At 43.9% G+C, this 27,074-nt stretch overlaps 1 protein-coding gene across 1 annotated transcript in view; it reads left to right on the top strand.

The window, feature by feature from the left end:
- Positions 1 to 27,074, top strand: part of MYBBP1A (MYB binding protein 1a) — an 88,458-nt gene that overhangs the window by 53,563 nt on the left and 7,821 nt on the right. The window contains 4 exon segments of the mRNA XM_032216198.1: positions 970 to 1,038; positions 22,571 to 22,595; positions 22,598 to 22,660; positions 22,663 to 22,682. Of these exon segments, the coding sequence (XP_032072089.1) occupies positions 970 to 1,038; positions 22,571 to 22,595; positions 22,598 to 22,660; positions 22,663 to 22,682 (177 nt within the window).

Genomic DNA, 27,074 nt, shown 5'->3' with positions numbered 1-27,074 from the left:
TCATGGGCCTGCAGAGGGGGCTCTGCCATAGGTTCACCATCATGAACCTAGCATGTTGTGGGATGTGCTAATCACATCCCACATTCCCAGTTTTCAGAGCTGTAGCTAACCAATTTCAAGGGAGCCCATACAGGACAGAGTAATCCAGGGGTGGATAACTATGGCAACTTTACAACTTATGGACTTCAACTCCCAGAATTCCTGAGCCTGCATGGCCAGCTCAGGAATTCTGGGAATTGAAGTCCATAAGTTGTAAAGTTACCATAGTTGTGCACCTCTGGACTAATCTATGATGGAGCTGATTTTTCTTGTAGGGTTCCTTCTGGCATTGTGGCACCTAGTGGCACATGGACATTGTGGCACAAATATCAGAGGTAAATACTGGACAATACCTATGATGTCAATAGAACCAGAGAAGAATAACCTTTTAATGCAGCATCCTGTTTCTCACAGGATATAAATAGGACATGAAAGAAACAGCCTTCTCCAGTGGTTATTTGTTGTTGTCAGTTGCAAAGTCGTGTCTGACCCATCGCCCCCATGGACAACGTTCCCCCAGGTCTTCCTGTCCTCTACATCCTCTGGAGTCCATTTAAGCTCGCGCCGCCTGCTTCAGTGATTCCATCCAGCCACCTCCTTCTCTGTCGGCCCTTCTTCTTTTGCCCTCAAGCTTTCCCAGTCAGAATTAGTATTCAGAGGCAATACCTCTGAACGTAGGGGGTGTATGTGCCATCCCACTTAATAACATTGATTGTTTCTGCTGCAAATTTGCCTAATCGGCTTTTAAAATCCCCTTCCACCTCATGTTGTGACAGCGAGTTCCACTAGTTACCTTCTTCCTTTTGTCTGATCGACACTCATTTGAAGTGAATGTGGGTGTTTTTAAGGGAGTTTTTTGTTGTCTATTTGCAGAGTATATTTCCAAATATGGCTCAGGCCTATTAATTGCCAGTCTTTGTTTCCTGACAGATGATGTGCAAGCAATTAATTGAGGTAGTTGTCAAGTCGATCACAGATGGGGCCCGGCAGCACCAGCAGGTAAGTGCAGATGCGAACCAATTGAGAAGAGAAAATGTCTTTTAGGCAGTGGGTGATCTAGTGGAGATTATACACTAGGCTTACACCTTTCATTAAATGATGATTTTGTTTCTTAGGCTTTAACTTAATATAAACCCAGCCACTCCCGCTTGTAATACTTGCACCCTAGTGTTAGGTAAACCAGGTTGTTAAGGCTTTTGCTTCTAAAAATAATTATGGTGTAGCATAATTTGTGAGCCCTGGTTACGAGTGACTTCCTGTCTCATTCCTTTTCCCCTTAATTTACACATTTCCTTTATGGCTATAAAGGATATTATACCTGTGTCGCTGCTAATTATGATTAGAATCCATCGAAGTCCCTAACAAAATCAAGATAATGACAGTTGCATTACAATCACCCACGGAGTCTTAAGATTGGGGCAGGTTATGCTAAATGCTGTTTGAAGAAGGGACGAGGATAATTCACAATTATTTCTCCTCCTACGCATTCTTTTGTTGGGCTTCTGTCATTTGTGTTCTGTCTGTTCGGATCCTAACCAATCTCTTTCTTAATTAAGATTTGTAAATTAGCAAATCCAATTTCTGTTCGTGTCTAGTTGATAGCTTCAGCAATAGTGAAGACATAACGCTCAGTCACGATTAATACTCGGAAGGGAAGAGGGAAGTACCTTGTTGTTCAGTCCTACCCAAGGTGGTAAAACCTCTGACATACCAGATGTTCCCAGAAGCCAATCTCTTTGAAGGAGAAGGGTGGTCCAGAACAGTGATGGTGAACCTTTTTGGCACCGACTGCCGAAAAGTTGTGCGGAAATGTCACGCACCAGCATCACACGCTCAGTGGAGCCGCACTCTGGAAAAGCCGAACTTCCAGGTTCTAGCGTGGATGCGCACATGACGATCAGCTGGCCAGCATACATGCACATACTGGTTTTCAGCAGTGCCGCACGCAGGAAGGACAGCTGATCATCTTGCGCGCATGGGTGCCAGAAACCCAGAAGACAAACAGGCAAGGGTGCGCATGCCGGGCGACATGGCTTTGCGTGCCACTTTGGGCACATGTGCCATAGGTTCACCATCACAGGTCTAGAACTATGAAATATAAACAAATAAACAAATAATAAAACCTCAGACAACATGGCTTTTGCTGGGGATCCTGGGAATTAGTTCAGCATCTGGCTGTCTTAAAACTTCCTCTGATGAGCATGACAAAATGCTGAACAACTAGGATGTTTCTCTCATAGTTCTGCCATGTTTCTACATCTGTGTGATCCATAATGACTGCTGACTCTTTCTGCAGTCTGCCTCCCTTAGCAGTAGCAATAGCAGTTGGACTCATATTCCACTTCGCAGTGGTTTGCAGCCCCCTGTAAGCGGTTTGCAGAGTCCGCCTATTGCCCCCAACAATCTGGCTCCTCATTTTACCCACCTTGGAAGGATGAGTCGACCTTGAGCCAGTCAGGATTGAACTGTTAGTCGGCGCAGTCAGCCTGCAATGCTTCATTCTAACCATTGCGCCTTTTTCATCTGATGATGTTGCCACGTCTTTGAACAGGCCCTTCCCTTTTTCTCTCCCCACCCCATTTGCAAATTGTAATAACTTCGAATAAATATTACATGGAAAAGGATGAGCTGGTAGAGTTGCTAAAGGTTGCCTTGAACGTCTAGCTAGTAGCGCACTGTTGGCAATTCCGGTAGTTATAATCTCAGGACGTGTCTAGAATGTAGAATGATGTAAGAGGATTGTTTTTCTGGGGGTCTCTGTGCTCCGTATCGTTGTCTCTCTGATACTGCTCATAGGTTCTGATGCTCTGCTTCCCAAATTCCACACCAAACAAACACAGTTGGGATTTTCAGCCCTTTATCCCACTCCATTAATATAATTTGATTTAATTTATTGACTGTTTCTTCTAGTCACTCGGAGATCAAGTCGAAAAGGTTTCCTCAAATCATTCTCCCTGTGTGAATGCATGTTTTTCCCCCAAGCATGTGCATGTGTTTGTGTAGGGCGATTCTCTTATTTTTTTCTTTCTTGTTCCCCTGATTCCAGTCTTAATTTATCTCTGCATTGTGAGCAATTTACATATTCATGTTCAAAAGTACCGTTAATTACACGGTGTTTCCTCCCAGATGAGTGAACACAGGAGTGGAGCTGTCACTCTTCCAGAGTTTTAGAAGAAGTTTATACTGAATCATGCCTGTAATTAAGATCAGAGTGGCTTTCCATTAAATACATACATTGTCTTTTTAATTACAACAATGCTTGAAATACTGAAATCAGCTTGATTAAGGCAGCTAATATAATAAACTATCTGATAACCTGGCGTTGCCTGGGTATTTATTTATCCTAATCCATACATCTCTCCTCAAAATAATCCAGGAGCAAACATAATTTCTAATGTTGGATTTTCCCCTTAGCAGAGGGAGCCCCCTTGTGGAGTACTGCGAAACCATTACCATTGCAACTCCACGGTGCTGTACAGTAGAAGCCATTTTAAGGCACAAGAGGCTGCATCTTAACAGAATACCCTCAAGGGGTTTTAGGAGGTGTGTTACCCCACATTATTGTTTCCAGAGAGTAAGTTATCTGTGTACCAAGTTTGGTTGAAATTGTTGGAGGCGTTCCAGAGTTATGCCAAACATACACACACACAGCCATATATATATATAATATATATATATATATATATATATATATATATATATATATATATACATATACATATATATATATATATATACATACATATATACATACATATATATATATATATATATATATATATATATATATATATATGTTTTTTTATTTGTGCTGATAAATAAATAAAGGGAGACTAGTATAGATCTATTTCAAGCTATTTAGCTCTCATCAGCTAGCCATACCTTTACTGAGATTTGAACCTGGGCTATATTACATACTAGGCAGACTTCTTAGCCATTAGGCCACAGGCTCTTATCCGTTATCAGCGAAGCCAGGGTGAAAGGTATATATTAGATTTTACATATATGAAAACAAAACCACACAACATCCTACATTACACATACACATACATATACATACATATATAACTAGATTAGCAGTAGTAATTTTTAAATGTCTTGGTTTGCTGGGATATTGTAGCTAAAAGCTAACCCAAATATTTAAAAATATACCAGTATTTAAATAAAGGATGCCTCCACGATTAATAGCTGCATTCTGCCTACAGTAGTTGTAAAACTAATTCTTTTACGGGTTTAAAAGCTTTTGGCATAGATGTTTCCACCAGTTGTAAATTTTTTTGCACACAGTATGGCTTGTAATAGAGTGAATGATCACTATTAACTTTTAAATCTTCTTTGCCTGCTTCCAGGCATAGCTTTCTTTTTTTTTCCTTGTCACTCTGACAAAATGCAACTAGTGCATTTAGTAGCAGTCAAAATGTGTTGATTTATTACATTAAAAAACTACATTTTTTTGGTAAGAGTAATATAATTATCTTCGCCTCTCACCAATCCTAAAAGATAGGCTATGCTAAATGATGGCACAGAAGGCTGATAGATGCCAAGGAAAAACTAGGCATAATCAATCAATCAATCAATCAATCAACCAATCAATAGGCCTAAAATTAGTTTTGAACCTAGGTTTTCTCTCTTTCAATTCTCATATAAGTTGTGTTCATGAAAATGACCTGCTTGCTCAAGGATAACAGGAGCCGTTGTGTTACTCAACCCAATTTGAGCTATAAATTAACCGCAATATGCTAAACTAACATGTGATTATCTAGCTTGTCATCTGGTGTATTGTGTGCATTGGGCCACTATAGAGGTTCACACTGAAATAGTGTATGAGGGGGCGCTCAAGTAGTTGCTGCTGGCTGTTGGTATGAGGATCGGAAGCCAGTACTCCCCATCATCCCTACATACAGGAATTCTGGATACATAAAGAGATGGGGGAAGGATTGTTGGGGGCTCTGCAAAGGGGAGTTAATATGTGACCCTCCAGCAATGTACTCTGAACACATGGACTTTTGCCAGTGGCTGGAGGGTACGTGTGATCCAGATGGTCCTGTTAGCATCACTTCCAAGTGACTTTATTTAAGAAAATGCAAATTTCAAAACACATCTTGGTTCATGTAAGACACGGGTAATGTAAGACTGGATTTCTTTGAGGGCCAGATCACCACTGTCGTTTTCCCAGGGGGGGATTCAAAGGTTTTAGCAACCAGTTCTCTGCCTGGTTGCTAGATGGGCTTGGCCATGCTGATTGTGGCCTACTCGGCGGAAATTTTACCCTCCACAGGTTCCAGAGGCTTTTCTCAAGCCTCCGGGAGGGCAAAAATGGCCTCCCCTGGGCTCCGGAGGCCCTCTGAAGGCCAGAAATGCGCCTGTTTCCAGAACTTCCAAGAGGCCTGTTTTTTGCCCTCCCAGAACTTCTGTGCAGGCCCTGCACTTACCTGGCATCCAGAACGGGCTGTGTGGAGATTCCTGGGAGGGGCGGGGTGGGGTCAGCCAGTCTTTACAACTACCGGTTCAGTGAACCAGAGGTAAAATTAGCATCTGGTTGACCCGAATCGACTGAATCCCCCCCTGAGTTCTCCTCTGCGGGTGTGTGGAGCAGAGGGGACAAATCTAGCAAAAAAACCATCGTAAAATGGGTCAAAACTCACTTAACAAATTTCTCAGTTAACAACATAAATTTTGGGCTCAATTGTGGTCTTAAGTTGAGGTCTACCTGTACCTACAAATAAGGTGTTTCTCTAGCTTGTTATACATCATGCTAAGCAATAGCTGTGTCATTTTGAGGGCCACACTTATCCTTTGCATGCTCAAAACAGTGGCATGGCCAAGACAAAAACCAATTTTAACAATTGAAATGCAATTAACATTATGTTAAAATCATTAAAGATAATTCAGCCCACATAGATTCAGTCATCTTTGCTTTAGTGACATTCAAAGTTAAAACTTGAGGGCAGATTCTGGAAAGGCACTGGGGGCATGGCATTTGAGTATGGGAAACATGGTCTACAAAACTCAGTTGTGCACCTGTGCTAAACTGGTTTATTTAAACACGGTGTCAGGGTTCCAAATAGCACCCACAAGTAAATCAGAGTCCAAGGCAAAGTATTGCTCAAAGTTCCAATTTATTAAGACAACCATGTTGGCACAACTGGAAAAACCCGAATCTGAAAGCTTCCAGGTTTTCCCCACCTAGTTGAAAATTCAAGATCTTGCCCCCACATCCACAAGTCCATCACATGGTCCAATCTTCCACTGCCATACTGGCAGTTCCACCCATCCAGTTCTGGTCAGATACAGAGGTGCAGAGACAAAGGATGACCTTGGCTTTCTAGAAGGATTTTTTGGGGGGCATATAGCATCTAACTCCGTACAATCCCCCCTCCCATTTTCCCACAATATAAAAAAGCATAGTAGAATAATAAAAAGTGTGGCAGGCCAGAGATCCAAGAGAAATATGGCTGCTGGCCTGACACATGGTTTATTGAATGATCCAGTGTTGATTAACTTTACTTTTTTAAAAAAAAATATTTTAATACAAACAATCCATCTTCCATTAAAAAAATGTGTCATCAGGGTACAAATAGCTTGTGCAATAACAATTAAATTTACAACTCATTTATCTACTCGTAACTTAATACTAATATACAAACATATCTGATACTATAACAATCCTCTTCTTAAATTATTTAGTGCTATTAATATATTTTCTGTATTTCACTAATCGACTTTCATTTCTGATTTTCATATTTGTTCTCTAACCATCGGTAGAATAGTTCCCATATGCTGTAAAATTTGGTTTCCTCCTTCTCTTTAATTGCCAGCGTTAACCTATTCATTTCTGCACATTCTAATATTTCCCGAATCGCATTCTCATCCCTAGGAATCTCTTCACTTTTCCGGTGTTGTGAAAAACACAATCTTAGCCGCTATTACATGCGTAATCAGATATACATTTTCTTTACTATAAGTTTCGGGTAAAATCCCCAGCTAAAATATTTCGGGTTTCAAGTCAATATGTTGTTGTGTCATTTTTTCCAACCACGTATGTATTTTTGTCCAATACTTTTTGGCTTCTTCACATGTCCACTGAAGAATTGATTAACTTTGCTAATACATATTGAAATGGTACCGTGTTTCCTCCTGAGCAGTGGGTTGGATCTCCAAGATCCATTCTAGCTCTGTTATTCTGTTATCTGAACCAGTTATTTAAAAAAAATCCACAGTGGCTGGGTTTACACAACACACAAAATCAAGCCAAACAAATCAACTCATGTGTTAGCTATATGGCACCAACAGCAATGTATTCCCGTAGCAAGCCTTTAGTGACTACAGAGGGATCAGTTGACCAAGGGAACTGGCAGAAAGAGTGATGGAGTAAACAGAGATGTCTTGAAATAGAAAACAGATCAATAACTAATTAGAAGATGACTTCATTCTCTGCTATAGCCAGAGAAATCCTGAATCATTGAGATTAAAAGGTTCAGTGCATGCTTGAAAAAAAGGTTAAATTACTTGCATAAAAATTCAGGTTCTAGAGCGGTGTTGGTGAACTTTTTTGGCACCGGGTGCTGAAATAGGAGCGCATGCGGCGGAAGCTCCGGAAACGAAGAGCAGCTCCACGGTGTATACACGATTGAGTGTTGGAAACCAGAAGAGTAGTTCCCTGGTCATCGGGCGTGCATGCACATGCGAAGTCCAGCTGGCTGGCACGTATGCACGCACCAGAAACCAAAAGCTCAGCTTCCCAGCATGTGCATGCGTGCCAGGGAGCTGCTCTTCCAGTTTCCAGCACTCCTGCGTGCACGAAGACCAGCTGGGACCCAGAAGAGCAATGGGAGATGGCTGGCGTGCCTGGAGAGATAACCCTGCATGCCATTTCTGGCACGCATGCCATAGGTTCACCATCCCAGTTCTAGAATATGTGCAATTTATGCTTCTTTTTTTGATTTCTCAGTGAGTACATTTGGCTGAAATCCTAGAGAGCAACAGTATTTAGTCTTTAAAAAGAAAAAGAGAGCTTAGCTCTAGTTTCCTGTTTTCCATATTTAATTAGCTCTCTCTCTCTTCCTATTTTTAAGAAGCCGCCTACACTAGTCAAGATGGAAAAGAGCTAAGTCCTGCTAAACGGGAAAGACTCTGGCGTCAGGCCAGAAGAGCGCTTAAGCTGTTTTAATTTCGAGCGAGCCAATAGATCATTTATTCTCTCTTCTTAAAATTCAGGAGAACCAGCACTCTTTCATTTAGTCGCTTCTTTGATTCAGTTAACCTTCTTTTTCAGTCTTACAACATCAGCGTTTGTTATACATAATAGGCAAAAAATCCTTATGGTACATCTGAAGCCTGCCAACTGTTATTATTTTTTAGACCCAAATCCCTTTTCACCCCTTTGGGTGGTCTACCAGAGACCTGGGAACTTGAGGGTTCCACACAGTGCAGGTACTCCCACACTTATGACTTAATTAAGCCCAAAATTTCTGTTGTTAAGTAATGTCAGGTGTGCCTCCATCAATAACCAAGAAAGAAAACTCCCAACTCCATTGTTCATGGAATTAAAATACTTTTACTGGTTATGAAAAGATAGCAGCGAACGTAAAGCAAGATCTGAGCCAGAAAGATCGAACAAGTACTATCAAATGATAACCCAGCCCCCTCCCTCCAATAACCCCACCCTAGTGTCCAATCTGCAACTCCATTTATTCCTACCCCAAAAACCATGCCCCCACCCTCCCTGTTTCTATGGCAGCCGATAGCAAGTAAGCGAAGCAGAGGCTGACATCTAGGACTTTTGTTAAGTGAATTTTGCCCCATTTTATGATCTTTCTTGCATCCGTTGTTAAGTGAATGACTGCAGTTAATAAGTTAGTAACCAAGTTGTTAAATGAATGTGGCTTGGCCATTGACTTTGCTTGTCAGAAGGTCGCAATAGGTGACCATGTAATCTTGGGACACAGCAACGGTCATAAATATGAACCAGATGCCAACATCTGAATTTTGATCACATGATCAAGGGGATTCTGGAAAGGTTGTAAGTGTGAAAAACGGCCCTCAGTCACTTTTTCCATTGCCGTTGTAACTTTGAACGGTCACTCAGTGAATTGTTGTAAGTCGAGGACTACCTGTGGTGACCATTCAACTTACACTGAATGGCACTGAAATGACATGATCGTTTTTCACACTTATATTGCAGCATTCCTGTTGTGACATGATCAAAATTCGGATGATTGGCATCTCGCCTGTATTTATGATGATTGGAGTGTCCCAGGGTCATGTGATCAGCTTTTGCAACCTCAGACAAGCAAAGATCATGGTTCATTAACAATTATATCACTAACTTAACACTGTAGGGATTTACTTAATAGCTCTAGCAAGAAAGATGGTGAAATGGGGAATAACTCACTTAATCACTGTCGTATTTAACAGCAGAAATTTTGGCTTCATTATAGTGTAAGTTGAGACTTCCTGCATCTTAGCTGTTCCTAGCAACTGTTCTTCATATGTTTTAGTCTCCGATCCCCTAATCATCCTGGTTGCTCTTCTCTGCACTTTTTCTAGAGTCTCAACATCTTTTTATAGCATGGTGACCAAACTGATGCAGTATTCTAGGTGCGATCTTACTAAGTCTTTATTGAGTGGTATTAGTACCTCATTTGATCTTGATTGTATCTCTCTGTTAATGCAATTTAGGATTGCATTGGCTTTTTGGCTGCCGCTGCACAGTGCTGGCTCATATTTAAATGATTGTCCACTAGACTCCAAGATCCCTCTCACAGTTACTGCTATTAAGCCTGTTTTCACCCAGTCTATCTGATGATAAGTGGGCTACCAGAACAAACCATACACGAATGAAATGTGTTTGTGTGTGCATAATAAAAATAAGATTCATTCACAAGGGTCACAATCCTATCATTATCACATTCTGCAATGCGCTCTACATGGGGCAGCCTTTGAAGCATTCGGAGACTTCAACTTGTCCAGAATGCAGCCGCGCGAGCGATTGTGGTGTACCTCGATACACCCACGTTACACCTATCCTCCGCAAGCTGCACTGGCTTCCAATCGGTCTCCGGATACGCTTCAAGGTGCTAGTTATTACTTATAAAGCCCTTCATGGTATTGGACCTGGTACTTGAGAGACCACCTCTGCCAATTACCGCCCAAAGATCCATTAGATCGCACAGGGTCGCCTCCTCCGGGTTCCATCCACCAATTGCCATCTGGCTATGACCCGGGGGAGGGCCTTCTCTGTTGCAGCTCCGGCCTTTGGAACGAACTCCCCGCGGAGATTCGGACCCTCACCTCTCTCCTTGCTTTCCAAAAAGCCGTTAAAACCTGGCTGTGTCGGCAGGCCTGGGGTTGATGAGCTCCCTTCCCCTCTCGACAGGTGTGGTTGTTGGTTATTTTAAATGTCTGTTTTGTATTTGTATGTTCCCCTTCCCGTTTGAGTTGTTCGCCGCCCTGATCCCTTTAGGGAATAGGGCCATATAATAAAATAAAACTTCAAACTTCAAACATTCATTTTATTAGAACCGAAATATTTTAATTTCATTTAGGCATGCAGATGAATGTAGCCTTCTTGATAAACTGTAATTAAGTTGATGGTACTTGAATCTCTTTTTCTTAAAGGAAGTTCTTTTGTTTGAGAAAATCAGTTTAAGTTGACAAAAGTAAGAATTGGGAGAAATTTGTTGCAGGCATGTTCTAATGTAAGCTTAATCAACCCTACTTAAGTATCAGTGAAATTGGAATGCATTTAATGTGTATGCTTCAGATATTTCAATGTTGTTCCACAATTTAAAATTGTACACATGCATTTGCATTTTTAGGATGAAATACAAGCATAAAGATGTTATTAGGGATGAGAAGAATCCTTTGGCTTCTTAAAACTGAAATTTATTATTAGCAGCTCAACTGTAATCCAAGATACTTTATGCTACAATAAATTGTTAGTTTTTAAGTTCCATAAGATTCTCACTAATCTGATGTTGGATGAAATACAACTTGAGTTCCCATAGAATAGATAATCAATCACTCTTCATTCTTTTCATATGCATTTTTCTACAAGTTTTTTCATTCTTCCAATGTAATTTGCAATTTATGTCTCCTTGTTCTTCAGTGTAAAGATTCTCTTCATCCTGAAGAGTATGAGAAAGCATAGTTGGCAGGGGATTATGTTTGTATCACATTAGTTTACTCTTTAGCAAGACAAACGTTGTTTCTCTACAATTAGTCCTTGACTTACACCAGTCACTTAGCGACCATTTGAAGTTATGACCGACTTACCTTGGGGCTACTTACGTTCCACATTTGAAGTTCCAACAGTCGGCCCCAATCATTTGGACTAGACTAGAAGACCTCCAAGTCCCTTCCAACCCTATTCTGATTCTGATTCATTGCTGCAGAAACTGTAATATGAATCTGGGAATGAGCGAATTTAGGAAAGAAATAGGGAGTGCTAACATGAGTTTTGGCAATATAATTTGGCAGAGAGCAAGGGAAAGGATGGCTTTGTAACAGATTTCCCCCTTTAAAAGGACAGTATGTTCTTGGCTAATCTGAGAAGGGTTTAGGAAAATAATGGTGCATTAAAGACGAGGAGATGAACATGGCTTTACAGCCATGAACTGACATGGTTGTGGAATGTTGTGTTTCATTCCTGCCTGAAAAATAACTTGGCATCTATCTGCAGCAAATGCAGTCTTATGATCAAGCAAATACTCGGCAACCTTACCACAGAGCATAACAACCAGAGCTGACAAGAGAATCAGGCAAAGAGCCACAAGGGACAACCAGAGACAAGGGACATGTCAGATATTCTCTATTGCTGGAACTCAGAAACAATATTGAGTCCATTGCAGAGAAACAGGATCTATGTAGTTGTTTCTTCTTCTTCTTCTTCTTCTTCTTCTCTCTTCTTCTTCTTCTTCTCTTCTTCTTCTTCTTCTTCTTCTTCTTCTTCTCTTCTTCTTCTTCTCTTCTCCTCTCCTTCTCCTTCTCCTTCTCCTTCTCCTTCTCCTTCTCCTTCTCCTCTCCTTCTCCTTCTCCTTCTCCTCCCCTCCTCCTCCTCTCCTCCTCTCCCCTCCTCCTCCTCCTCCTCCTCCTCCTCCTCCTCTCCTCCTCCATCATCTCCTCCTTCTTCCTGCATATTTCCTCAAGTGAAGTCTAGTTTTCGACTCATTGAGCACCACTTTTTCGGTCATGTGCATCTCCAGGGCGCAGTCCAGTGGTGGGTTCTGGATTCCGTTCCAACCGGTATGGTTGGAACGGCCCCGGCGTCACCCACATGGATGTGAGTGTTGCGTGCGCACACGCATGCAGCGTGCACATGCATCGTACTTGCCTACGACGCTTCCGCAAGCCTCCGCAACACTCCAGCTGCTCGGCGGAGCATCACGCAGGTGCTGTATGTGTGCGCGGAAGCGCCAAAAACTGAAAAGCACAGATAAGGAGCGAGGGCGGGCGGGTGGGCCCTCCGGGGCACACCGTACCAGAACGGTATCCAGTGCTCCGGGCAGGCTCCGGTACACCCATACTGGGGCATACTGCCTGCAACCCCCACAGGTGCAGTCCCATGCTTGCATATCTTTGTTGATGGTGTCTTGCCATCTCTGTTTTGCCAGCCATTGACTCCTAGTTGGTAGCCAGTCTTGGCAACGGTGGAAGGTGCTGCTCTCGGAACAAGTCCATGCCAGTGGAGCTGGCCTTCTCTCATCTTCTCAAACAGGATATATAGTATATATAGATATTGGGAACACATAAGAGGGCTCCTGTTTGTATTAAAGCTCAGACTTGCTGAGCACTTTGAGATTTCAGGCATGGGTCTGTTGTTCGTTGGTCAGTCCTTGAGTTGTGTCCAACTCTTTGTGACCCCCATGGACCATAGCACCCCAGGCTTCCACCATCTCCTGGAGTTTGCTCAAATTCATGTTCCTTGTGTTGATGACACTATCCAACCATCTGATCCTTTGCCATCCCCTTCTCCTTTTGCCTTCAATCTTTCCCGACATCAGGGTCTTTTCCAATGAGTCCTCTCTTCTCAATAATGAAATTAGTGGAGCTCTTTGAAATGTCCGTGTGGAGGTCTTTTCAGACAAACGTTGAAAAATATGCAAAACAAATTGTTCCAAGAGTGAAAAGTTTTAATCCCTAGTACAGGGGTCGACAACCTGCAGCTCTGGAGCCGCATGTGGCTCTTTCATCCCTCTGTTGCGGCTCCCTGTTGTCGGTCGGCTCCACAGTTGATCAGATTAGGGTTAGGGCTTTTGGTTAAGTCAGGTAGAGGAAAAAGGACGATGTGCTAGGAAGACTATGGTGGGTGAACCGGACTTCTGGTTGGCAGAGGAAAAGGATGCCATGCTAGGAGGAGACTTTGGTGTGGGGGGGGAGGGAGGGGAGAATCAGACTTCCGGTTGGCAGAGGAAAAAGGACACTGTGCTAGGAGAAGACTCTTATCGTGGGATAATTGGATTTCTAGTCGGCTCCAGAATTGAATTGGGGGGGGCTTTCGGTTAAGACCTTTGTGGCTCTTTGAGTGTTTAAGGTTGCTGACCCTTGCCCTACAATCTGGTACTCCCCAAGGTATGGGACTGCAGCTCCTAGAAGTTGGGCCAACGTGGACATTGGCTCTGAATTCCGTTGAGTTGGTAGCCCACCACATCCAGTGGCCCTGAGCCTTGGAAAGTCTGTCCTAGCATTGAGGATTAAACTCATATACAAGTTGTCCTGTCAGCCTCTGCTTTGCTTATTTGCTATCGGCTGCCATAGAAACGGGTGGGGGGTGGGGGATGGTATTTGGGATGGGAATAAATGGTGCTGGAAGTGATATGGCAAAGGGAGTTTTGTCCTCACCATCTTCTGCGCGTGCTGATGGCCGCATGCTGATGGCCAGTGTTTGGACCTGGCCAAGGCCAACTGTCTTGCGTAACAAGGTGTGATGCTGTCTGGAGATGTAACCCACATGACACCTTAGGGAGTTGCAGATTGGACACTGGGGTGGGGGTCGTTAGATGGAGGGGGTTGGGTAATCGTTTGATATGTATATGTTCCCGTCTTTCTGATTCAGATCCTGCTTTACTTTTGCTGTTATCTTTTCATAACCAGTAAAAGTACTTTTTAATTCCACAAACAATGGAGTTGGAAATTTTCTTTCTTGGTTACTGAAGGACATGTCCTCAACTTGCAACTTGTTTAGTGACCTAAGTTACAATGGCACTGGGACTTATAACCGTTAATCACACTTATGACCGTTGCAGCATCTCCGTGGTCATGTGATCAAAATCCACGACACTGGGCAAGTGATTCATATTTATGACGGTGGCCGTGCCCCAGAGTCATGTGACCACCTTTTGGAATCTGATAAGCAAAGTCTATGGGGAAGCCAGATTTACTGTGTTGGAAAGGAAAACACCTGGTTCAGTTCAGAGAGAAAGATACTGGAAACAACATGGAGGCTGATTGGAAAGAAAAGTTATGATGGAGCAGAAGAAACCAACCAGATGTGATTCTGGGGCGCTGACAAAAGGCTAGAGAGTGCCAACATCTTATACAGATCTGAAAGCTGCTTGGGGGGGTGTGTGGTCAATGAAGGGGCTTACATTCTGAAAAGTGTGGGGCAATTCCTATTGTGGGCTAATGGCTTTTGTCCCGTCCGGATCTTGAGTGAGGGGCTGCTGTACTAATCCTACGTCTGCTTTTTTTAAGTATCAAAACTTTGCAAGGAGTTCAAAATATCCTGTCTTGAATGGATTCCTGCCTGCAGGTTTGCTTTGCTTATGAATGGCGTAATCTAGAGAGTTGGCTTCCTTTTTCAATAAGCTCTTTATCTCCTAAATGCTGGTCTGCTGTGGGCTATTAAGAAGACTGGGGACTGCTTTCTGCCTCTAAAAACATTTTTCCATTTCTCCTTTGGGGAAGTATAATAGTCTGCCTTTTTTAATATTTCCCAAATATTTCATTCTTGGAGGGGAGCGGGGCTTCCCACAGCATAAAACTGTGTTACTAACTTAACAGCTGCAGTGATTCACTTAATGACTGTGGCAAGAAAGGTTGTAAAATGGGGCAAAACTCACTTAAATGTATTTTAGCAGCAGAAATGTTGGGCTTAATTATGGTGGTAAATCGAGGATTACCTACATACTATTATAGATCTTTCTTTTGCCCACCAAGTTTCTGTCCCGTCTTTTTCTAAAAGATTTTTTCAGGTAAACTAGATGAAGGCATGGGAAGAACGTTTGCTGCAATGCAGAAGATCAGCCTTTAGCAGCATCTATATTTACAAAATTTCCCAGGCCTCACGGACATTCTTAGAATATTAAAATGCTCGGTGACAGCAGCCCAGGGCTTTGTTTGGGAATGTCCCCAGATGCCCAGAACAAGGGAAAAGTAAGGTGAATGTGGTAGAAGGTGTCCTGCAAAGGAAAGAGGGAATGGCATGGAACATGACATTCGTGGTGCAAGTCACCTGTCACTCAAGGTTATTTCAAATGTCCAGGAAGTTAACATACAGAACCGTGATGGCGAACCTATGGCACGCCTAGCACAAGTTGCACGCAGAGCCATATTTGCCAGTATAGCAGCCCTCAGCCAGCTGATTTTCGGCCTTTTGGAGGGCTGGGGGAGGCCATTTTTGCCCTCCCCGGGCTTCAGGAAAGCCTCCAGAGCCTGGGGAGGGAGGAAAACAAGCCCAACCAGAAGTTGCATGCACACACCTACCCACCACCCACCTGTGCATATGCGTGACACCCGCCCCCCCCTCATGGTGGTGGGAGTTTTCGCCCTCCCCAGGCTCCAGAGGTTTTCCTGAAGCCTGGGGAGGGCGAAAACGCCCCCCCCTTAACCCTCTTCGCACTTCCCAGGCTTGGGAGCCCGTTTTCACTGGCCTCTGCCAGGCCACCACAGGTGCCCCCGGCCCAAGTGATGTTGAGCCTGCCATGCCACCTCTGGCCACAACCCCCCCCCCCCAAGGTCAAACACAAGTCTCATGTGGCCCTCAATGAAATAGAGTTTGACACTCCTGCCTTATGGCTACATGAAGCTGGCAGTGGTGGGATTCAGCCAGTTCGCACCTATCTGGGAGAACCGGTTGTTAACTTTCCAAGTAGTTCGAAGAACCGGTGTTGGAAGAAATCTTCCCCCCCCCACTTTACAGGGCTAATCCTGTAAGGAAGGCAGGAAGGAAACATTCTGGTGTTGTTTCTAGCCTCATCTTTATTGCCCTGCTTACAGAAACTGCCTCTCTGATTAACCATTATTACATTGTAACAGCTCAGGCGTAGCGCCCATTGACGTGAGTGATGTTGAGTTGGCCACGCCCACCCAGTCACATGGCCACTGAGCCACATACCCAGATGGTCATTAGGGCAGAGAACTGGTTGTTAAATTATTTGAATCCCACCACTGAAACTCAGTCTTATGCAAGTCCTCCCCCACCCCCCAAACAAACCTTGGAGATGGAGCTGTTTTTTTAATGCTACAAATCTGTTGATAAAAATGGGATGAGTCCAGATTTTTTCCCCCATGATTGTTATGGACAGTATAAAATCGGTGAGGGTAAGCAGAAAGACCATAAATGAAGTAATCAGCAAAACTGACTTTTTTTTGTTTCTGCTCAAGATGTTGATTCCAAGATGTTGCCAAGCAATTCCTGGGGTTTTCTCCCTTTTGCATATTTCTGTCCTCATTAATTACATTTGCTTTTTTTGCGGGGGTGAATCTCTCTTATTTGGCAAATACATTGTAGGGAACAGCCTTTCCCACCCTGGTATATTCTGATGCCAAGCTAGCTGGGTGGTTTTGAGAATTGACACTCATATAAACATGTCAAATTAGGAAGATCAATATAAAAGTCCTTTTGGAACCTTCTGGTTCCAAAAAAAATCATCGTTTGGATATATTCATGGATGATAAATCGATCATTGGCTTCTATGTATAATAAGAGCCACCAGGGTCATTGGCAGTGTATTTTGCTCATAGCAGCTGGAAACAAACCAGTGGTGAAGTTCTCCAGCCTGACTTGCCAATTATAAAAGAATCTTCTAAAAGACAGTGCTAGATTAGATAATGAAGTGTAACTGAGAAATTGGGTTGAAACTGTCTGTTAAAGTACGATGGAACATTGTGTTTTACGTAGAGATTCCTATTCGCTTGCTGCTCCTGTTTTTATGGAGATTCCAGCATGAACATCCAGAAAGGCAGATGCACACATGACCATAAGCCACAGTTAAGTCCTTTGTGTCACTCACATTACTTTGGACTCTTATCTCTCATCGCCTTCAGAGAGTTTAACCAGCGGCTGTAGCAGTGGTGGGTTCCGAGCGGTACGGCCCGGTACGGGTGTATCGGTGGTAGCTGGGAGCGGAAGGGTGGCTCGTTTGGCCCACCTGGCCGCCCGCATTCCTTACCGCTTTTTGATGCGAACGGGCTAATTGCACACACACGCACAGCATACAGTGCCTGTGTGACCTCCACCGAGCAGCTGAGTGTTGATGGGTGGTGGCGTGCGCAGTGCATGTGCCCGATAGGATGCCTGGCCCTGTCGCAGTGTACTGATTGTGATAGGATCCGGAACCCACCACTGGGCTGTAGGTCATGGAAAGCGTGGGGCAAAACATCTGGAATGCAGATTCTCAACGTCAACTTGATGATGTGTGGACTTTGACTCCCAGAATCCCCATGCTGGCTGGGGAATCTCGGGAGTTGAAGCCCATGCATCTTCAAGTTGCCAAGATTGAGAAACACTGATCTGGAGAGCTGACAAAGCTTGTTTCTGTGGGATTGATGGGAGGTGGAATGACTCCAGGCATGCTAACCCTCTCCTCCCAACTTTGCTTTTAACGCATCCATACATCGCTGCTTCCCCTTTGTTCTTCACAATCCTTGGTTTTTTCAAAGGATCCCATCAATTCATCAACTTTTTCAAAGGATCTCATCGACACTCTTCAGTCACAAGAACACACGAAAAACAATAGATACAAACTCAGATAAACCGCTCCAAACTCAAATGCAGAAAATACGACTTCGCAACAGAGGGCTCAATGCCTGGAATGCTCTACCTGAATCTGTTGTTACATCCCCAAATCCCATAATTTAACCTAAGACTGTCTACTGCAGGGGTAGTCAACCTTTTTATACCTACCGCCCACTTTTGTATCTCTGTTAGTAGTAAATTTTCTAACCGCCCACCGGTTCCACAGCAATGGTGATTTTATGAACAACCTAATGAAAATGTTTTTAAATAATGCTATGACATTTTTTAAAAAAGTCAATTAAATTTTTAAAAAAGGAAAGTGCTTCAGTATCGGACAAAACCCCTAACCGCCCACCATGAAAGCTGGAACGCCCACTAGTGGGCGGTAGGGACCAGGTTGACTACTATGGTCTACTGTCTACCTCGAACCATTCCTAAGAGGTCTGTAAGGGGGCGTGCATAAGCGCACCAGCGTGCCTAACATCTCTGTCCTACTGTCTCCATTTATTTGTACGCGTTTACTGTGTTCATATTTAGGTTTATACTTATACCTGTCATCTTGTACATGTTTAACAAACTAAATAAAAGAAAAATTAAAAAATAATCCAGCCACACTTTCTCAAGTTTTTCCCTTCCTCCCAGCCCAGTCATTCTTCTCTTACAATTTCTCAGTTCACATTCCCTCGGGTCTATGTCAGGACCTGATGGTGGCGTTTCACTTGATGTATCACAACTTCCCCCCTTCACTACAACCAGATGTGGGCGTGGCCAGCATGTGATACATCTGGCTCACAGGACTGCGGAGTTTGACAGCCCTGGTCCTATATGACCAAACTGCTGTAGATTACCTTATTCTTAATAGTCTACATCTGTGATGGTGAACCCATGGCACGCATGCCACAGGGTAGCACGCAGAGCCCTTTCTGCGGGCACGCGAGCCATTGCCCCAGCACAGCGCTATGCATGTTCATGCCTCCTACCAGCCAAGTGGTTTGGGGGTCTCTGCTGCCCACGCGCACACGCGGGGATCACACATGTGTGCATACATGTTGGGAATATAATTTCTAACGGTTGGGTTGGGCAATATATAAATCATATAGCAATGTTATACCTGTTTCTTTAAATCATACTGTAAAATGTGATTGGTTGCTGTTTTCCTCAATTGGCCATAAGAGGGAGCCAAAATGACTGTTAGCTCTCTGTTGTTAGATTTGCTGGGCTGATCTGATCTGAGTGTTTTGGAAGCTGGCTGTTAGAAAGTGCCATGAGCTATTGTAAGTTTTGCAAACTGCTAGCAAACCTTTGAGTACTGAACTGATTATATGATACTGGACTATGTTATTTGGATTATCCCTTGACTGAAAACATTGATGACTGAACTGTCTTATCCGGTGTATGACTTGGACTGTTTGCTGGACTCTGATACCTCTATTTCCACGAAAGTAACAAGCCTATTTAAACTGCTGTGTCTCTGTATGCTGGTGTTTGTGGTTCTCCAACACAATTCTCACAATGCTTCGCTGAACGTACTTGCTCTCCCAACGGGAGCTTACTTAACAATACACACTTTCGGCAACTCGGTGCCGAAAAGGTAGCTACACTTGTCTACACCCACCTAGTGGCGGATTAAGGCTCACTGGTGCCCTAAACACTGACAAATCTTGGTGTCTCCCTCCTTTGTATATACTGTACAATCTTCATTGTTTTTTTTTTTCTTTCTCAACTTTGTGGTGCCCCTTTTTGGGCCTTTTGCCCTTAGCATGTGCTTGGTCTGCTGAAGGGTTAATACACCACTACACCAACCTACGTAGAACAAAGTGAGCAGCGTTATGCTCTTCTACACAGCATTACACTTCTGATCATACTTTCTATTGCTTTTCTTACCCCCGCTGCATATTTAAAATTTTCCCAACCATTGTGCTGGTTTTGCTGTTATACCAACATACACACTTTTAGATTTGTCTCCTCACTTTTTTTTTTTTTTTAATCATTGATACATAATTTGCCAATTCTCCGCCCCATTTGTCTTGTCAATGCAGTGATTTTTGATCTTCGGTGCATTAGCTTTTAGAACAGGAAGTCTCATCCATCCTACAGCTTATCTTACCTTTCACTGCAAATTATTTGGGCTCCCACCAGCTGCTCCTTATCGTCTGCATACAAAAATACGTCCATTCATACTTCTACCGCCACGCTTAACGTTACTTACAGAATAAAAGAGAGTTTCTCTAGTTCAGCATTGAACTTGAAAATAACGAAATTCAGAGATCATCAAGAATTCCACAACCTTACCCATCTATCCATAAGTATATTAAAAAGCCAAGGGGACAATTCATATCCTTGTCTTGTTCACTATTGGGTGTTGAACCCTTTGCTAAGCCTTGTCATTTCTCATTCATGTTTTATTTCTGTTAATGTTTCCCACTTCCAGAAAAACAGGACCCCCCCCTCGAACATTTTTGCTGGCAGAGGGCTGGCATCCCTCCCACTCGGAACTCTGTTTTCGCTGGCAAAGGCACCACGGGCTGGACGTTAGCTATTTCCAAGGCAGCCTCCACTGGCCAGATCTAACACCCTGTGGGCCGGATTCGGTCTGCGGGCCTTGAGTTGACACCTGTTAGATAGTTCGGTTTTCCTTTGTTTGCTCATACTTCCTTTCCATTTCCACATGCAACCATGTTGACTTTAGCTATATTTTTCTTCATTGATATTCATTTATCAATGAAGAATGCAGGAACTGGGAATTTCTACTTTAATAGAAAAAAAGGACTGGAGGAGACATGATAGCAGTGTTCCAATATCTGAGGGGTTGCCACAAAGAAGAGGGAGGTCAAGCTTTCTCCAAGGCACCATGAATGTTAGAACAAGAAGCAATGGGTGGAAACTAATCAAGGAGAGAAGCAACTTAGAACTGAGGAGAAATTTCCTGACAGTTAGAACAATTAGTCAGTGGAACAGCTTGCCTCCAGAAGTTGTGAATGCCCAACACTGGAAGTCTTTAAGAAGATGTTGGATAGCCATTTGGTCTGGAATGGTATAGGGTTTCCTGCCTAGGCAGGGGGTTGGACTAGAAAGACCTCCAAGGTCCCTTCCAATACTGTATTGTATTTTTCTGCAAATCTTGGGGTCAATAACTCTCTCACAAAATTTTAAGTGTTTATTTTTTTAAAAATTTTGTATGCCATCTTTATTATTTTTACGAATAACTCAAGATGGCAAGCGTATCTAACACACCCTGCCTCCTTCTATTTATCCACAACCGCAACCTGTGGGATGGGTTGAGACAGAGGTGCTATGCTGCCAGTTTGCACGGTTTGGGCGAACCGGTAGTGGCAGCGGCGCAAGGCTCCGCCCACCCACCCAGACATCGTCAAGGACCTTCTGTGCGCACTCCCGCTACCGACCCGGTAGTGAAGAAAATAGAATACCATTATTGGTTTGGGCTGAGAGAGAGAGAGAGATAGCTCAAATTTGGAGAAATAGGCAGTGCAAAATATTACTGAGCTTTGATCTGAATACTGTTAGCATGAACGAGGCAGTTTTGCTTAAAAATGCAGAGGCAAAGCAATATTGCAATTAGCGTCCCACGGCAGTCCTTCGACCAATTAGGCTGCCTCTTAAGGTAGGCTGGTTGGCCACCAGGAGGCACCTGAGCCTTGGACCGTGGGGAGGAGACAGGGAGAGTGATCCGGACGCCAGCAGTGAGTTGTTCCTGGATGCCTGCACCGAAGAACTATAGGCATCAGTTGTGCAAGTACAGGAAGTAATTGCACTCAGCTGGTGGCATTAGGCTCCTCTTCAGACTATAAAATGACTGCTTGTGCACACGCCCTCTTGCAGAAGTCCACCGCAGGCACTATGTTGGAGAACATTATTGTGGCTTGGAAGGCTGGATTGCGGCCACGGCTTATCTGTACTGATTCCTGCCCAGCTTGTCGTGCCGGTTTTGCTGCAAAGGACCTGTCTGTCTGTTAATTAAATGCCGTAACTTATCTTTGGCTCTGAGGTGTTGGTGTGGGATGAGGAGGATCAGAACAGTTAGGTCAATGATGGCAAACCTTTTCGGCACTGAGTGCCCAACCTGGAACCTGTATGCATGTGCGCAAGCCGGAAACCCGAGACCAGCTGGCCAGTGCACATGCTAGCCAGCGGTCTTCGGTTTCTCCAGCACTTGCATCAGCCAATTGGTCTATTGCGCATGCCAGGGCATTAGAAGCCCAAAACTGGCCGGCACATGCATGCCTTTTTTGGGCTGGTTTTTGGCTGTTTTCCAGGCCATTTTTGGAGACATTTTCCAACACTTGCAAAGACCAGCGTGCCAGAAACCAGAAGAACCGCTGGTGATGGTGCATGTGCCCACCGAGAGGGCTCTGTGTGTCACCTCTGGCATGCGTGCCGGTGCCATAGGTTCGCCATCACAGGGCTAGGTGATCATTTCCTACAAGCTCCGAAGAATCTTTAACCGCTACCCTTTGAATTCTCTGCTTGTTATTCGAGGAAAAAGTATTTCCATCTCACCATCTCCCTTCTTTTCCTCCCCTCTCCCCCACCCCCTCAAATTTCTTGTTTCAGGCCCAGGCGTGTCTGCTTCTTCAGAAGCCCTGCAGAATAAGTGTTTCAAGCTTTCATTGTCTGGAAAAGAGTGGGAAGATTTCATCAGAGAAGCACCCATCAAATTACGGAGGTAGGATGAAATCGCTCTGACTTTACATTTCCTGATACGCATCGTATTCCTCCTTCTTTTTCTAATCCCTGTTCACGTGTTGGGAAAAAAAGAAACACGTGAGTGCTGAAACTGAAAACGGGGCTGTTTTAGAGCAACAGAGATGAGTTTGAAAAGATTGGTGGTGCCTGTTAATAAAGTATGAGCCTAGCCTGGGAAAACAGTAAAAACATTTCCGATAAACATTTAGAATTCTTTATTGGCCAAGTGTGATTCGACACACAAGAAATTTGTTTCTGCTGCATAAGCTGTCAGTGTACATGCAAGCGATAGTGATAAAATCATGATCATAATCATCGTAAAAAATACATGCATCGTAAATCATAAGATACAATACTTAGTGATAGTCATGGGATGGTAAATAAGCAATCAACATAAAGCATACTAGGATACTAAATAAACAATATATATCGTAAGATACCAACAACAAGTTATAGTTATTATAGAAGATAAGGAGACAGGTAATAGGAAATATGAGGAGAATAATAATAGTAATACAGCCTTACTAGATAGTTTGACAGTGTTGTGGGAATTAGAGTGATGGCATGGGGGCAAAAACTGTCCTTGTGTTAGTTGTTCAATGGTGCTAGAGGTGTGCAATTGTGTGCAATGCCCTCTAGTGCCATGTTCAAGGGTAGAAGTTGAAACCAGTTTGTGTCCATGGTGTGAGGGGTCTGTAGATACTCAAGATTGCCCCATCTTGATTCTCCTTGGTATAAGAGGAAGGGGGGAGATAGGAGAAACATTGTCGATGTAGTATTTTAGCTGGTATTAATAAAGTAGAATTTTGGTGGTATCTATTTCCTGACATGGCCTACCTAGAAGGGCTGACATCATTCTTGAAAGCCTAACAGTGTTTCCCCTTCCACTCCTTTTTACAATGAAGAGGAATAGAGATGGGACAGTCTATCTCCTACTCACACTTTGCTATTTACCCAGACCTTAATTCCCTTTTTTGTTAATAGTCTTCGCGTTCCTTCGCCAAGGAGCCATTCAGTGGAAGTGCATTGTAACTTTGAGTAATCACTGAACGGTCAGTTGTAAGTCGAGGATTGTCTTATAGGCAATTACATAGCAAAGAGGCTGTCTGACCCAGCTTAGTAGAAGCAAGAAATAGACTCCTTGTCCACAAAAAAACCCCCTCTTTATTTACCATGTGAATTAATTAGCAATAGCAATAGCAGTTAGACTTATATTACCGCTTTCATAGGGCTTTTCAGCCCCTCTCTAAGCGGTTACAGAGTCAGCATATTGCCCCCAACAACAATCCGGGTCCCCAATTGCATTCACCCACCAAAAGTCCAGGCAATAGTCCTTCAAGGAGTAAACTGCAGTAACAGACCTTGTCAGTTCCTTGCGATAATTGCAAGGCTGTGAGCTCCCAGCCAAAAGGCTGCAAATTAGAGCCACGAAACACATTGAGCGAAATTTTCAGAAATACGAACTGTGTCTCCCTACGGACAACCACCTCCCCTTTCCTCTATTACTCCCCAGCTAGGGAGGGGCCATTCAGCGTCCACGTGTGCTTTGCTTCCCGAGTCGACTCTCTTGTCCTCCGTTGTTCACCCTCTCCTAACTGCTCTGTGCATACGTCCATCTAAAACCATCTAAAACAGGCTCCAGCTTTTCTTCCTCCTCACTCATATCAGCCTCCAAAGGCAGCTGCCTCTCCTGTGGCTGAGAAATGTTGGACAGCCCTGGCTCTATCCTCGGTGTCTGACGCAGAGCATCCATCAGAGCCTTCCTCAGACTCCAGCACTGGCCCAAGTTACTCCCCAACCTCCTCATCGTTTCAGTCTGGGTGCCAGCTCTGCTGGCAACTGGCGGGCCACAACAGAGGCAAACAGAAGAATAAGAAGAAAGCTAGGCCCAGGAAATGGGAATAAGTAATGAGAGAAGGTGCAATGCTTATTTATTTATTTGGTCTTGTATGCCGGCCACTCCCGGAGGACTCTGGGCGGCTCACAAAAGACAAGGGAAAGGGGGGAACGAGACAAAGACAACATATTAAAAACAAAAACCAACATCTCACAATTTCTGGTGGAGGTAGATGCTTCTCAGCTCCCCCAGCCTGCTGGAACAGCCAGGACTTGGTGGCTTTGCGGAAGGCCGGGAGGGTAGTAAGGGTCCGGATCTCAACAGGGAGCTCTTCCAGAGGGCCGGAGCTGCAACAGAGAAGGCCCTCCCCCGGGGAGTCGCCAGCCAGCATTGGCTGGCAGATGGAATCCGGAGGAGAACCCAAACCTGTGCGATCTAATTGGTCTGAGACAGGTAATCGGCAGGAGGCGGTCTCTCAGGTACCCAGGTCCGATGCATGTAGGGCTTTATAGGTAGCGACCAGCACTTGAAGCGGATTCGGAGATAATAGGTAGCCAGTGCAGCTCGCGGAGGATAGGTGTAATGTGGTGTACTTGGTGCACCCACAATCGCCGCTCGCGCGGCTGCATCTGGACTAATTGGAGGTCTTCGAACACTCTTCAAGGGCAGCCCCATGTAGAGCGCATTACAATAATCCAGTTGAGGTCACAAGGGCGTGAGTGACTGTCTGAAGGGCCTCCCGATCCAGGTAGGGTCGCAATTGGTGCACCAGGTGAACCTGGGCAAAGGTCCCCCTGGTCACAGCCGACAGATGGTGTTCTAGAGTCAGCTGTGGGTCCAGGAGGAATGCTTGTCTAAAATAGTATTCACTTAGTTCAATATCTCCCATGTAGTTACATCAGAGTTACTTATACTGAATTGAATCCACTGCAGGGTAAACGGCAAGCATTTGCATAGACTTGCTTAGTGTTTCTCATCTTTGGCAACTTTAAGATGTGTGGAGTTCGTCTCCCAGAATTCTCCAGCCAGTATGTTAAAGCACTGCCTTAGACTAAATGAATGATGAATAATGGATGGAAACTGACCAAGCAGAGATTCAACCTGGAAATAAGGATAGATTTTCTGACAGTGAGAGCAATCAACCAAACGGAACAGAAGTTGCCTTCAGAGGTTGTGGGAGCTTCATCACTGGAAGCTTTCAAGAAGAGACTGGATTGCCATTTGGTCAGAAATGGTGAAGGGTCTCCTGCTTGGGCAGGGGGTTGGACTAGATGACTACAAGGTCCCTTCCAACTCTGTTACTCTGTTAATGATACTTCGGTGTCTCCAGATGAATTTGATTTTTGAAATTGGAATTCCTTGTGGGGATTTCTTTTTATTTTTTTTCTAAAGATAAATTGTGTAGTAATAATTTTTTTGCCAGAAATCAGCACAAAAGTTTCAAATCACATAACAGGAAGACACTGCAACTGGCTTAATAAATATGGCCTGCTTGCCAAGCAACAGGACTGCAATCCAATGAGCACAGTGGTGATTGTGTGTGTGTGCATGTACACATTCACACGGGGGGGGGGAGTAGTCCTTGAGTTACGACCATGTGTTTAACAACAGTACAAAGTCTTGGTGCAAGTCTGCCATAACATTGGATTGCTGCTGAATGCCCCCCCCCACCCCACCTCCGGTGTGTTTGTGTGTATAGATATATAAATATAGATTTGTAGAGATTATAGAATAAAATATATAGTATTGATATATATTTTATTATTGCTCTTGGCTCATAAACAAACAATAACCATTTGGAAATTATGCCTGAAGGAAATTAACTTCAGATTTCTATGATTGATTATGAAAACCCTGAAGACTTGATGTTACGCCGTTAATGTACTGAATTTTAAAAAGCCTTAGAAAATGCTGCAGGGGTGTGCCCTATTTTTAAAGCAATCACTCTTGTGAGAACTAGAAATAACGCCGATAGTGAATCTGTTGGTGTGCGTGCTACCTATATTTCAATTTAGTGGGAAGGAGGGTAAGGTGAGAAGGGAACCTGAGCTTATTCTTAGGTGACGGAGGAGGCAGGAGCAAGATAACAGGTATAAAATGTACGTTTCAGGAATGTGTAATCAGCCTTCTTCAACCTAAAAATATTAAGACCATGTTGTTGTTGTTAGTTGCGAAGTCATGTCCAGACCCATCGTGACTCCATGGACAATGTTCCTCCAGGCCTTCCTGTCCTCTACCATCCTCTGGAGTCCATTCAAGCTCACACTGACTGCTTCAGTGACTCCATTCAGCCACCTCATTCTCTGTCGTCTCCTTCTTCTTTTGCCCTCAGTTATTCCCTGAATGAGGCTCTTCTCCAGGGAGTCCTTCCTTCTCATTAGGTGGCCAAAGTACTTGAGTTTCATCTTCAGGATCTGGCCTTCTAAAGAGCAGTCAGGGGTTTGATCTCCTCTGGGACTGATCAGTTTGATCCCCTTGCAGTCCAAGGGACTCGCGGGAGTCTTCTCCAGCACCATGGTTCAAAGGCCTCAATTC

Source organism: Thamnophis elegans, chromosome 4 (genome assembly GCF_009769535.1).
Source record: "Thamnophis elegans isolate rThaEle1 chromosome 4, rThaEle1.pri, whole genome shotgun sequence".
NCBI classification, from domain to species: Eukaryota; Metazoa; Chordata; class Lepidosauria; order Squamata; family Colubridae; genus Thamnophis; species Thamnophis elegans.
This window is presented reverse-complemented; position numbering and strand designations above follow the sequence as displayed.